Genomic DNA, 13,682 nt, shown 5'->3' with positions numbered 1-13,682 from the left:
CTTCCATTGACAATTTTGTCCTGTTTCTTTGTCTCCGCATTTTGTTATGCTTCCTTGGTGCACCCCCTAGTGGTCTTTGTTCGCAGTCTTATAGATAAATCTTGATTGTTGTAGCTAATTCCAGGGAGGGTTTGACCTCCAGGCCAAGTGGCTATGAGAATCAGCTGGGTCAGCAGTGAGAGAACTTCTGTCCTCTAGGGAGGTGCTAATCTAGCCTTTGCCTGAGGCTATCCGGCAAATGCCTTTGCCTGAGGCTATCCGGCAAATGCCTCTGTGCAGGGCTTGGGCGGGGCGGGTCGCACAGGATCAACAGGGTGGGCCGGAGAGAGCAGTTATGGTGGCTCTCAGTCCTGTCCCAAGGGGCTCTGCCTCTCTGAGTCCCAGCACCCGCTGCAAAGCTGGGAGAGAAAGCTGCACTCGCTCTGACCGAAGCCAGACAGTCCCGTTTCTCCCGTTTGAGTCTGGGTCCCTGAAGACTCGCCCGGATCTGGAGCTCAGAGTCTGCGACTCCCTCCCGATTGAAAACGCCAACCGCGCCCTCCGCCGCCAGCCCGCTCCGCGCACTCCGCACCTCAGAATTTGACTTCAGCACTGAGCCTCCTCTGAGTGTCCGTATGCGTTTCTCTTTCCTCCTAGTTGTAGGACTTCCACTCAGCCAGCGTTCCTGTGGTTCTGGGTGATGTCCCTTCCGTTTTTTGGTTTCACTTTTGAAGTAGTTGTTCAAAGCAGCAAACTCCGGCGTTAACCTATGCCGCCATCTTGGTTCTCTCTCTAAATGTATATTATGTTTAATACTAGAGGCCCAGTGCACAAATTCGTGCATGGGTGGGGTCTGTCTGGGCCAGTCGGGGGGAGGGGCAGTGGGCGGCTGGCCAGCTGGCCCCGCCCCCGATCGGAGTGTTGGGGGGCAATTGGGGGCCGGGCTGGCCTGGGGGGAAGTGGGAGTGATCAGGGCCCAGATCAGGCTGGTTGGCTGCCACAGTGCATGTCACAGACACCGGTCGTTCCGCCATTCCAGTCACTGGGCTTTTATATATATAGATAGAGGAAGTAATACATGTACATACCCATTATTACAAAACAAAAAGTAAAGGCTAGTATACCCTAAATATAAAAAACCACACTTCATATACTTCATAGGGTACTTTGAAAATATTACTTTTATATAGATGGACTAGAGGCCCGGTGCACAAAAATTTGTGCACTCGGGGGGAAGGGGGGGTCCCTCAGCCCGGCCTGTGCCCTCTCGCAGTCTGGGATCCCTCGGGAGATAACGACCTGCTGGCTTAGGCCTGCTCCCGGGTGGCAGAGGGCAGGCCCAATCCCTAGGTGCAGCCCCTGGTCGGGCTCAGAGCAGGGCCGATTGGGGAGTTGGGGCGCTGCCTCCTGTCATGCACAGAGCAGGGCGGATCGGGAGGTTGCAATGCCACCCTCAGTCACGCTCAGGGTAGGGCCGATTGGAGGGTTGGGGCACCGCCCCGTCACACTCAAGGCAGGGTCGATGGGGAGGTTGCGGCGCCAACCTGTCACGCACAGAGCAGGGCCAATCGGGGGTTGGAGAGCTCCCCCCTGTCACTCACAGAGCAGGGCCCATCATGGGGGTTGGGGCTCCGTGCCCTGTCACACACAGAGCAGGGTTGATCAGGGGGTTGGGGAGCTCCCCACTGTCACGCACAGAGCAGGGCCGATCAGGGGGTTGGGGAGCTCCCCCGTCACTCACAGAGTAGGGCCGATAGGGGAGTTGGGGCACCGCCCCATGTCACACACAGAACAGGGCGGATCAGGGGGTTGGGGCGCCGCACCCTGTCACACTCAGGGCAGGGCCAATGGGGAGGTTATGGCTCTACCCCATCACACACAGAGCAGGGCCCGTGGGGGGCGGTTGGGGCGTCGCCCTCTATCACCCACAGAGCAGGGCCGATCAGGCTGTTGGGGCGATGCCACTGTCACACTCAGGGCAGAGCTGATGGGGAGGTTATGGCTCTACCCCATCACACACAGAGCAGGGACCGTTGGGGGGGGGGGGTTTGGGGCGCCGCACCCTGTCACACACAGAGCAGGGCCGATCAGGGGGTTGGGGCGCCGCACCCTGACACACACAGAGCAGGGCCGATCAGGGGGTTGGGGCGCCGCACCCTGTCACACACAGAGCCGCAGGGCGATCAGGGGATTGGGGAGCTCCCCACATCAGGCACAGAGCAGGGCTGATCAGGGGGTTGGGGCGCCTTCCCCTGTCACGAACAGAGCAGGGCCGATAGGGAGGTTGTGGCCCCGCCCCCTGTCACACACAGAGCCGCAGGGCGATCAGGGGGTTTGGGCGCTGCCCCCTGTCACACTGATCCCGGTGCCGGGAAGCCTCTCGGCTCCACTGATCCCGGTGCTGGGAGGCATATTACCCTTTTACTATATACGATAGAGGCCTGGTGCACGGGTTGGGGCCAGCTGGTTTCCCCTGAAGGGTGTCCTGGATCAGGGTGGGGGTCCCCACTGGGGTGCCTGGCCAGTCTGGGTGAGGGGCTGAGGGCTGTTTTCAGGCTGGCGGGTGACTGAAAGCTCCCAACTGCTCCTTTTTTTCTTTTTTCTTTTTTTTTATTCTGGGCCAGCTTTAGCTCTGGCTCCAGCTCTTAGGCCTCCGCTGCTGAAAGCAGGTTTCTGGCCTTTGTTTACCTTCTGTATTTGAAACAATGTTGCAATCCTGCTGGCTGAAGCCTGGCAACTAAAGCACGTTTCTGGGGTTTTGTTTAGCTTCTATGTTTGTAACATAGTTGCTTAGAGTTGCAGCTCAGAGGCCGGCAGCGGCAGGCGGGGAAAATTGGAGTCCTCTGTCACTGAAGCAAGCAAGCCTCATGTTCGCTTTAAGCTGCCTGGCTGCCAGCCGCCATCTTGGCTGGCAGTTAATTTGCATATCGCCCCTGATTAGCCAATGGGAAGGGTAGCGGTCGTACGCAAATTACCATGTTTCTCTTTTATTAGATAGGATAGCTACACTAATAAAAGACAAACATGCAAATTGACCGCACCTTCGCTACACTTTAAGCCACGCTCACCGGCCAATCAGAGCGACTATATGCAAATTAACCCAACCAAGATGGTGGCCGGCAGCCACGGAGCTGCAGCAAGCAGGAGGCTTGGTTGCCCCAGCGATGGAGGAAGCCAAGCTTCCCGCCCACCCTGGCCAGCTCTGAGCTCCACTCAAGGCTACAAAGTTTCAATTATAGAAGGTAAATAAATCCCAGATTTAAAAAAAAAAAGGAGAGGCTGGGAGCTTCCATCGCCAGGGGGCTTGGCCAGCCTGAAAACGGCCCTCAGCCCCTCACCCAGACTGGCCAGGCACCCCAGTGAGGACCCCCACCCTGAAGGGAGTGTGACTAGCTGCAAAAAGCCATCAGCCCCTCACCCAGGCTGGCCAGGCACCCCAGTGGGGACCCCCACCCTGAAGGATGTGTGACCAGCCTTCAAACACCCATCAGCCCCTCACCCAGGCTGGCCAGGCACGCTTCTATCCTATATAATAAAAGGGTAATATGCAAATTGACCCTAACAGCAGAACGACTGGGAATGGCTAGTCACTATGACACACATTGACCACCAGGGGGCAGATGCTCAATGCAAGAGCTGTCCCCTGGTGGTCAGTGCGCTCATACAGGGGGAGCTCTGCTCAGCCACAAGCCAGGCTGATGGCTGCCAGTACAGCGGTGGTGGCAGGAGCCTCTCCCGCCTCCTCAGCAGCACTAAGGATGTCTGACTGCAGCTTAGGTCTGCTCCCTGCTGGCAAGTGGACATCCCCCAAGGGCTGCCGGGCTGCCAGAGGGATGTCTGACTGCCAGTTTGAGCCCAATCCCCCAGGGAGCGGGCCTAAGCCAGCAGGTGGACCTCCTCCCAGGGGTCCCAGGCTTCAAGAGGGCATAGGCCAGGCTGAGGGACCCCCGAGTGAACAAATTTTTGTGCACCGGGCCTCTAGTATACATATATAAACATATAAATGTAAATGATTTTATAATAACATTTATACCTATAGAATTTTGACTGATCTCAAAAATAACTACATTAAATGTTTACAAACCTCTTCTCCTTGACTTATCTGCTCCTTTGTTCTTTCTTTTGTTTCCATTATGTATGAATAATCTTCTTTCATTTGTTCTAGTTGGGTTGCTTTCATGAAAAACTATCAACAACAATGAAAACACAATTAAGAATTTGAAAATTTCCATGGAACTCTAAAAATAAAAAATTGGGTCTTCAAAACTTTTAGACCAATTATGTAAACAAGACATGAAAAACATACGTAAGCACACATAGACACAAAAGAACATGTCTCATTTCAGACCCAAAATTTACTTAATCTACTATGTTCGTATCTACATGTTCATTTGCAAAAGTTCTTAAAACTCCATGAAAGAAAACACTTTTGCTGTGATAGTAATACCATTTTGAACGCTTATATTTACTGATTCCCATTCTTTAAGCAAAAATGGAAACAGAGAACATCTGTATGTTTAATCTTAGTACACTGCAAATTTTTAGAAAAGGAAATACTTAAACCCATTCAAAAGTTACACTGTAAATTTTAGTAGCTTTTTGAGATTTAAACAATTTAAGGTATAAAAATTATTATTCAGACAAAGCTAAGAAACATGATTTCTTATGTTTGGAATTTCAACCTGAAATTCATAGACACAGACAACAGTATGATGCTCACCAGTGGGAAGAGGGTGGCAGCTAGTAAAGAGTAAAGGGGAGGCAAACATATGATGCTAGAAGATGATTTAACTTTGGGTGGGTGGTGGGCACACAATGAAATATACATATCATGTATCATAGAAATATAAACTTGAAACCTATATGGTACTACTAACCAATATTACCCCAATGAATTTAATAAAAACTTTTTAAAAAGTTATATATGTGTGGCTAATCATTCTTTTGTATTTTCTTAAAGATTAATTTTAGAAAATAATAGCTCATTCTCCCTCAGAATTAAAAGCCAAAATGTGAACCAAGAATTTACCAAAAGATTAACATTTGTGGTAGTGTTAATTTATCATCTTACTTAACAATTTCCTAAATTAGTCCCTATAATAATTACTTTAAATAGGTGGCTTATTAAAAAACCTTCAATATTTACTGTGGAAACAAGAATTACGTTCACAATATATGCTTAAACTATGAATGTGTTCTTTTATTAAGTTCATTTACTTGGTGTTCCTTACTTTGTACTTGTCTCCCTCATTTTTAGACTGTAAAAACTGCTTGCTCATCTCTTGTGTTAAAACAGAAACCGGATTATCCACCTGAAAAAAGCAAACAAGCAAACAAACAAAAGGTTATTTTTAAATATGTCAATTTAATGCCTTAAAGATAAACAAACTGAATATATACAATACAACTGACCTATGGTGCAATCAAGCAGGCTAAGTATTAGCCAATGGTTAGAGCATTAGGGTAAATATATAAAGAAAAATGTTATAATAGAGAGAAAATGTTTCAATATTTCATGAGACTAAAATATATACTATAGTCAAAATTAAATATTCTGCTATTACATGAGGGCACAGCTACAAGAATTCTCTGAAGAAGTGTTTTTACTGGAAAGTTTTCATTTCTTTTATCTCTTTTATAGAATATCACTCCTAGCTACTCTTAATCACTGGACAAGAGTTGGGATTCAGCTGCCTTGAGACCTAGTTTGGGCTCCATTTCTACCCTCCTATGTAGCCTTGGGCAACTTAGTTTAAATACAAAAAGTCCAACTCAGTTTCTTTTTAATCAGAATTATGATAAGTATCATTTCTGTTTCTTATAGCAGTTTTTCAGAGTTCCCACTTGTTATATCTTCATGAAGACATTATCAAAGAAATGGAAATGCTGGAGTCATTTCTATCTTTTGGAGCGGCGAGGCATTTTAAATAAGCCATTGCTTGGATTTGACCACCTTTGGCTAACAAGTTAACATACAGTTAAGGTAATAGTAAAGTATACTAACAGTTCAAATTATAGTTGAAAAACTTAAAAACATATTACTTGTTTCAAAAATATTTATACTTTATATATCTGGTGTTAGTAACAAAGCAATTGGTATGTTAGAAAATAATCCTGTTCCTAAGTGATAGAATATGTAGAGCCAGTATAAATGAGGAAAGTTTTAAACTCCTTCATTTTACCATCTGTAAAATACCAACTTAGCAATTACCTGTATGTTAAAATGATCAAGAATTGCAATCAGCTCTTCTTTCCTAGTAGAAACCACGGTGCCTAGTTTCAGGAAAGACAAAATAACCAGACTGTTTCTAGGGCAATAATACAGAAAAAACCGAGCAGTTAATCAGGTACCCACAGAGGGAGAGGCACAGATGCAGTGACTGTGCTTCTCTTCTCCCCGGAGCTCAACATTTTCTGTTCCTTCTCATCTCTGGCTCCCATAATGCTTAACACTCACTTCCTTTTTATGTCCTTTCCCACCTTTTGCTAACCATCTCTTTCCACATGTGATAGAAACTATGGGGGTGAAAGAAGGTTTGCAGATGAGAACAAAATGGCATAGCCTATTTCAAACAAATCCAAATTCTGCCAATCTTGGTTTTGTTGTAGAATGTCCGGTGGTACAACTATGTGTAATATTTGTATGCATATATACACGTATGAATACATACATGCAACCAAGGAACCATCTTACAAGAGATTTCAAGAGCTTAGTGCCCTTCCAATAAATACCAGCACAATCACTTAACTCTTTTAAACTAGACATTTACTAATATTTTATATGAAATGAAAAGAACTTCATAACAAACCTGTTTCACTTTTTAGTTTATAAGATCGACTTCCATCCATGCTGATGTGTTGCTGCACCACTATAGAGTTTCCATACACATTTCCTCTATAGGCATCATCTCCTCTGTTCCTTAATGTTATTGAGATGTCTGCTGAGCTAAAGCAATAAGGTTAAGTACATGAAGATACAGTGCAATTACAGTACTAGGTCACTAAATTTTCAAAACTTCCAAGTAATTTGGCTAATTCATTTGAAAAGTTACTGTACACCAGATATCACATCTAACAAAAAAAATTAAAATTGAGACTAAGGGAAGCTTTATAAAAAAGAACTGACTATTCTATCTAATATACAAACAAGTTGTTAAATAATAAGAGCACACATGCTTCAGAAACAATGAGAGACACTCATTTCCCCACACTTTTTGTTGTCAGGAGAAAGGGGTGTGTATACAGGCAATTAGGTGAGGAGGACGGGGGAGGTGGCATAGAGGAAAAGAGCAGCAAAGGCACTACCTGCCTAGAGGCGAAGGCACAGAGAAAATCAGAGACAGGAGACACTTGGTTCCGAGGTCTCTCATTTCTGGTCATTCATGAGACCCAATTCTACTTCCTCTTGCAAGCTTGCAAGATATATAAAACCCTGCATCTTTACAATAAATCTCCTTTTCAAAAGCTCCCCTGAATGGGTTGGTGTAAGTATTTTCTTTTATTCAGTGATACCTAATGAAGACAGATATGCTCCTGCCAAATTGTAATTACCAGGATTGTTACAAGCACTCTGAGTTGATTCTAATGAAGACTCAAGGCTGAAAATCAATAAATAAAGTATGATCGGAAAGGGCAGCTGAACTACAATATGGTGCAAAAATATGTTTCATTAACTAATATGATTACCTCATATTAAGTGAATGTATCTCATGAAAACATTGATTGATTGATTTTTTACAGAGAGGAAGGGAGGATAGAAAGTCAGAAACATAGATGAGAGAGAAACACCAATCAGCTGCCTCCTGTACGCCTCCCTACCGGGGATTGAGCCCGTAACCAAGGAACATGCCCTTGACCGGAATCAAACCTGAGACCCCCTCGCCCATGGGCAGATGCTCTATCCACTGAGCCAAACTAGTCAGGGTCTCATGAAAACATTTTACAATAAAGTGATTGTACATGTTGTCTGAATGATCAAAATCTCTCAATAAGCAAACATCTACTTTATTATTTTCATTCCTAGCCTACAGCTTGTATTTCAAAGCTACCTTTAGTATTGTGAGAACTTTGGGGGCACTGACTTCCTGTTGCTATATGAATTTAATATAAGAAAGCCAAGTTATTAAGAAAATTCAGAGTTAAGAAAAAAGCCTCCTAGTACTTCAAAACACCTGTGAAAGGGGAGAAAGACAACCGAGCTGGGCCCTAACTGCTTCCTCCCAACCACACTGATGTGGCTGAAGCTGAATTTGGGTCAAGGGCCACAGTGTCTGTAAATATGGGAGACGCATATGTGAAGAGAGACAACTATCAATGAGATATGACAACACAAACTAGCAGTGCCAGGTAAGCATGTGGCTTCTTTCTCAGCTCCAATGAAACAACCTCACAAAGGTAACTGGCAGCACACACCAATGGGATTGAGGACCAAGGAAAAAACCATGTAAAAATACAACCTATCTGTCCCTTCTCTGGGTAGCCAGTTCTTCCTCAGTAAGTTCTGTAACCTTGCGTTTTAGTCCTTCCATCCCCCACTCCCAATGCCACAGCTGATGGCAAAACAAGACAGGTACGAAGATCCCAACACCACCAGGCTGGATCCGGAAGGCTGAGGGAGGAAACGGTGAACTGTCATGTTTAAGAGAAACCTGACCAGCCAGAACCATGAGAGCTGAGCTCACTGTGAGAGGTTTCCAAGGGCAGAGATGTATCAGAGGATAGTGGAATCACTGTCCCTGTATAACTGAAAAAAGGGCTGGTGGATGGATGGGCTGAACCCCAGGTAAAGGGTCTTAAGGCACAGTTCTCTGATTTCTCCTAACGATGCTGGGCAAGCATCTCTAAGACAGCTCACAGCCCGGGTGTCACAAATGAAGGGTATAATGTTTGACATGGAGGAAGGAGAGTCCTGAGGCCACCTCACACCTGTGCCCGACAAGGCCATTCCTCAGACACACTGGGATAGCCACATAGACTTTAGGCACAGAACAGACTACAAATAGAACTGGAAAGCTCAATGAGCTGATTCCGTAAAAACATGATGACAGAATCAGACACTATAAATTAAGGGGAATTTTACAGACACCAAATGTTTTAAATGAGGAAAGGGATGACAGGAATAGTAATGGGTCTGGAAAAGCTGTTTATAGCTACTTTTTCAGACAAGGTCAGTAAAAAGGAGACTGAGCCCACATTAAAGCTTTTAACTGTTATTAACTCTGTTTAAAATATATTGATGTTCCTATCTACAGACAGCTTTGTCCTCAAAAGCTGGTGATTGTGTAAGCTAGCCCTTTTCTTCCTTTCTTCCTTTTAATGGTTTTCCAAGGGCAAGTCTCAGAACAAGTTTCTGCTTTGGTTCAGGTACCTCCAAAATGGGGGAAAAAATTAATTAATTAATTAATTAATTGAGTCATAAATCATTTAGTGATACCAAAAAAAGTAATTTCTTCCTGAAGCTTCCATTTGAAAGATCAATGCATTATCTGGCTAGGTGGATGAGGTGATTATTTGGACAACTAAGAAATGTATAGTTATATAATGAATTAAAACTGAGTCCAGACTATTAACTAAAAAGTGTTAAGATAACTACTTTTTTATTTCAGACATAATTTTGTTTGGGGACTATGGGAAAGAAGAGCTTGCTGGGCTAAGGCCCAAATAAGATAAGTAGAGACAAAAGAATATGCTGGAAAATTCTTACCAAATAGTTCTTTTCCAAGGCCACACAGCATGGGAAATCGTTTACTGTGTATCTTTCCCCTGCTTCTCCTGAGTCAGCTTGGAACCCTGGCTCAGGGTTCAGATTCCTAAGATTTCTGAGAGATACATCAGAAACTATAATCCTGATTCACATCCCTCCCCATTCTATTTTTTAGTAATAAAATGGGGGAAGTTAAATGGATATGACACTGAGCAGAGGAAAGTCTGTTATACGAGAAAAAGGCTTCACTATTAATTATCCAAGTTCCTGATGTTTTGGGCGTCGGGCGTGTGAGAGGAACGAGTACTGGAAGCAGCCCCACTCTGGGAGCTATGACAGTCTGGGACATCTAGTTGTCAGGAGAAACAAGGTCCCTACTGAGCCATCTGAGGCACTATTTTTTTTTTAATTTTTTTATTGATTAAGTTATTACATATGTGTCCTTATCCCCACGTTACCCCCATCTGAGGCACTATTAAAAAAAGGACATCATCCTGAAGAGAGCTCCTAATAGGCAGAAGGCCATGAGTCTATGATGATGTAAACTAGGCAATTACTATAAAGTTATGTGAAGGCAAGCTGCAACAAAAAAATATAAACTTGAAGCCAAAGTGAGTAGTTATAAGACCATTCATCAAGGGTCAAGATGGACCACAAATAGATTAGTGATTGTGGCCCTCAAATCAAACTCATTGGTGAATCACCTGAGTAAAGGATATAAAAATTAGAGACAGAGCGCAGAATACTCTTTTGGAATTCTTAAAGCGCTGGAGGCAGAAATTTTGTGCAGGGACACCTTGGCTGGTCACAGACTCTGCCTTCACCTGTGTCATACCAACGTGGACTTGCCAAAGCTGGGTTTGGAACAAGAGTCAAAGTTCAGTGTTTATAAATATTGCTTTAAACACAAGCACATAGATTTATCACTGCTCATTCTTCCAGAAAGGTAACAGAAACAGGCACATGGCAATAATTTGCACAAGCTTTCTGTCTGGAGATGGATAACAGGCAACAGTGGGCCATGCTGGGAACAGGGGCAAGAGAAAGGAATGGAAAGCTGTGATTCCTGTGCTCCAGTTCTGAGAAGCCACTTCATTTCCTAAAACGCCTACATGAACTGTGAATCTAAAGTAGCTGCTAGTACGAAAAAACTGAAAAATGCATGTAAAAAGCAAACACTTACTTCTGTCCATCTTTCACAAAACCTTTTAAAGAAGATCCTCTATTAGTAGCGATTGCTTTTCCACCAAGACCAACTATGAGAGCTGTGAGTACTGCACTCTTCCCACCTAAAGCAACGGGAGTTGAAGAAATCACATTCATTAGAGAGCGAGAAAAGGAAGGGCTGACACCTACAATTTGATGTGAAAATTTCAGAATAAAAATGTGAATTAGCCTAATCCTGAAAGTATTACACTTCAATTATAATTTTCTTCCAGTGCCACAGCAGCTAATGTTAAAAAAAAAGTTGTATATGTAATGAAATATTTAGCTAATGCTATTAGAAAAAAATCAATACATTTCAGGAATTAAATTTTTGCCACTGATAAGGAAATGGGAAAAAATGGTTGCTGCATTTTCAACCTAAAAATCCCATTGTACTTTGGACCACAGCCTATTCACTGAACTCCCTAACTATACATACATACATACGTACATATTTAACTCATCTAATTTTTATGACATTCTAATTAAAATTTACTTTTTCTATAAATTCTTAGAAGCCAGAAACTATTTTTAACAACCCTTAAAGTTCCATTGAGACAGGAATGTTGTCTATTTTATTCAATGCTGTGTCTCCAATATCTGCCCGTAACAGCACTCCCATGAATGAACTTTTTGAAAAATTTACCAATCATATAAATAAATATTTGGACAATTATTGCTCCTAATTTGAATGTTATTCATCAGTTAGTACTTTAAAAATGTATTTCTTTTTAACCTGCATAAAATATCACAAGCTGAAATTCCAAAACCTACAATAATTATCCAGAATATGATAACCATTTTATGAATGCCTCGATTAACCAATTCAATCAACTCTTATTGGCCCATTATCTTCCACAATACAGTCCAAATTAACCAAAATATACCATTGGTTGTCCAGCTGGCGTGGCTCAGTGATTGAGCATCAACTTATGAACCAGGAAGTCATGGTTTGATTCCTGGTTAGGGCACATGCCTGGGTTGTGGGCTTGATCCCCAATATTGAGTGAACAGGAGGCAGCCAATCAATGATTCTCTCTCATCATTGATGTTTCTTTCTCCCCCTCTCCCTTCCTTTCTGAAATCAATAAAAATATATTAAAAACAACAACAAAATATACCACTGGTTAACCCATTTAGTTCCTGGGATGCCTTTCAAGTCCCTATTCTAACTCTCTTCTTTTCTTTCACTTATAAATTTACTGCCTCCACTACTTGCGTTATTTCTTCCTAAGTTTTATTAATAAAATCAGTCTCAAGAGTTAAAAATAAGAGGACCTAACGGCCCAACCCACTAGTCTTTCTTCACTTACTGCCCTATGTGACCTCCATGTGGCACTGACCCCTCTGTCCATTCTCTCTTTCTGAAAACACTTCCTTCTTGGCTGAATGCAGAGTAGGGAAAACAAAGAACTAAACAGGCTGTGGAACTACAGGTACCTAGTTTCATGTCATAGCAGTATCACCATTGTAGACTTTGGCAAGCCTCCTTTCCTTGTGTACTGGCTCCGTCAAGCTGGCAACACCTCATGCCTGGCTGGTCTATCACAAAAGTTACATCACTGTTCTTTCTAACTCCTGTATCTTCCCCTTCTCATCGATTCTCCACAGCGTGGCCCGTTCGTTTCACAAATCTTGCTCAGGTCATCACTTACTCACAAACTTTAATTAGTTCTCCGCTGACTTCTGAATAAAACCCCCACTTCTTTACCATGGCATCCAAGATCTTTAGCAGTATCACCTACAACATGACTCTCCAGTGTCAGCTTTTGCCCCCTCCCTACCACATACGATATGATAAAGCCATATAAGGTTGTTGCCTCTCTCCACACGCATCTACTTCTACCCCCACAAACCTTAACCTTAGCTGATGAGCAATCTTTGCCTGGACTATCTCAGCTTCTTCCCCAATGAGACAATGTACCAGCACAAATACCAGTTCTCACAACACTTTCATTTGTCACAAGAGTGAGAAGTTCCTTCCTTCACCTTGGGATGCCCATGGCCCTTTATTCATGCTCTGTTACAACATTTAATAGAAGTAGATACAGGGCTGCCCCAATTACAATACGGCCAGCTTATCCACTCTTCTACGGTGTGAATTCCAAGGTAAATAGATTCAAAAGAATAAATAGGAAACGTTTATCCCTGTTGCATAAATCATGAACCCAGAGTTAACATTATTTCTTAACGTGTAGAATGGCAGCAAACACTGAAACTGTTCATGACCACTGTTACAGACCTAAAGCTCAGATTTATCAGCACTAACAGTCACCTATTTTGAAAAGTTAATGCATTCTAATGTCAACGCAGTGCTCAGAGTGCACAAAGGAAAGCGAAAGCACTTACTTCCATTGTTGCCAACGACAAAGTTAACATTAGAACCAAATTTGAAGGGTCCAAGCATTGAATGACACATGAAGTTTTTCAGCTGAATACTCTCAATTATTCCAACTTCTGCTGCAGTCTATTAAAAAACAATGGAAGAAGACAATCAATCGGTCCAATTCACTCATTATAACTATCCAAACGTCTACAGCAGGAGAAAGATCAGCAGTGTCACCCATGAAAAAAGTTACAGAAAGTGAATAATGTTAACTTCAAACAATGAGTGAAATGAAATGAAATGGGAGCCTTACATGAGTAACTACTCATTCTAAATTCCTTAAAAAATCTAATAAGTAAATCACAAGGTTTCTTAATATAAATAATACTAATATTTGAGTCAGATAATTTTCTGTTAGAGGAGGGCTGTCTTGCACTGTAGAAAACTATTTCCCAGAGTAGCTGTAGC

At 43.1% G+C, this 13,682-nt stretch overlaps 1 protein-coding gene across 3 annotated transcripts in view; it reads right to left on the bottom strand.

Moving 5' to 3' along the window:
* The window catches only part of SMC6 (structural maintenance of chromosomes 6), a 61,189-nt gene that overhangs the window by 38,423 nt on the left and 9,084 nt on the right, over nucleotides 1-13,682 (bottom strand). For 2 of the 3 annotated variants that reach the window (XM_059660500.1, XM_059660501.1), the window contains exons 3-8: nucleotides 13,238-13,355; nucleotides 10,866-10,971; nucleotides 6,789-6,925; nucleotides 6,191-6,252; nucleotides 5,211-5,291; nucleotides 4,064-4,165 (exon numbers count right to left, since the gene is read on the bottom strand). In XM_059660500.1, the coding sequence (XP_059516483.1) occupies nucleotides 4,064-4,165; nucleotides 5,211-5,291; nucleotides 6,191-6,252; nucleotides 6,789-6,925; nucleotides 10,866-10,971; nucleotides 13,238-13,355 (606 nt within the window). Of the gene's footprint in view, nucleotides 1-4,063; nucleotides 4,166-5,210; nucleotides 5,292-6,190; nucleotides 6,253-6,788; nucleotides 6,926-10,865; nucleotides 10,972-13,237; nucleotides 13,356-13,682 lie in introns of those variants that run through there. The other variant, XM_059660502.1, reaches the window with a different exon arrangement.

This window comes from Myotis daubentonii, chromosome 12 (assembly GCF_963259705.1).
Source record: "Myotis daubentonii chromosome 12, mMyoDau2.1, whole genome shotgun sequence".
Taxonomy (NCBI): Eukaryota; Metazoa; Chordata; class Mammalia; order Chiroptera; family Vespertilionidae; genus Myotis; species Myotis daubentonii.
This window is presented reverse-complemented; position numbering and strand designations above follow the sequence as displayed.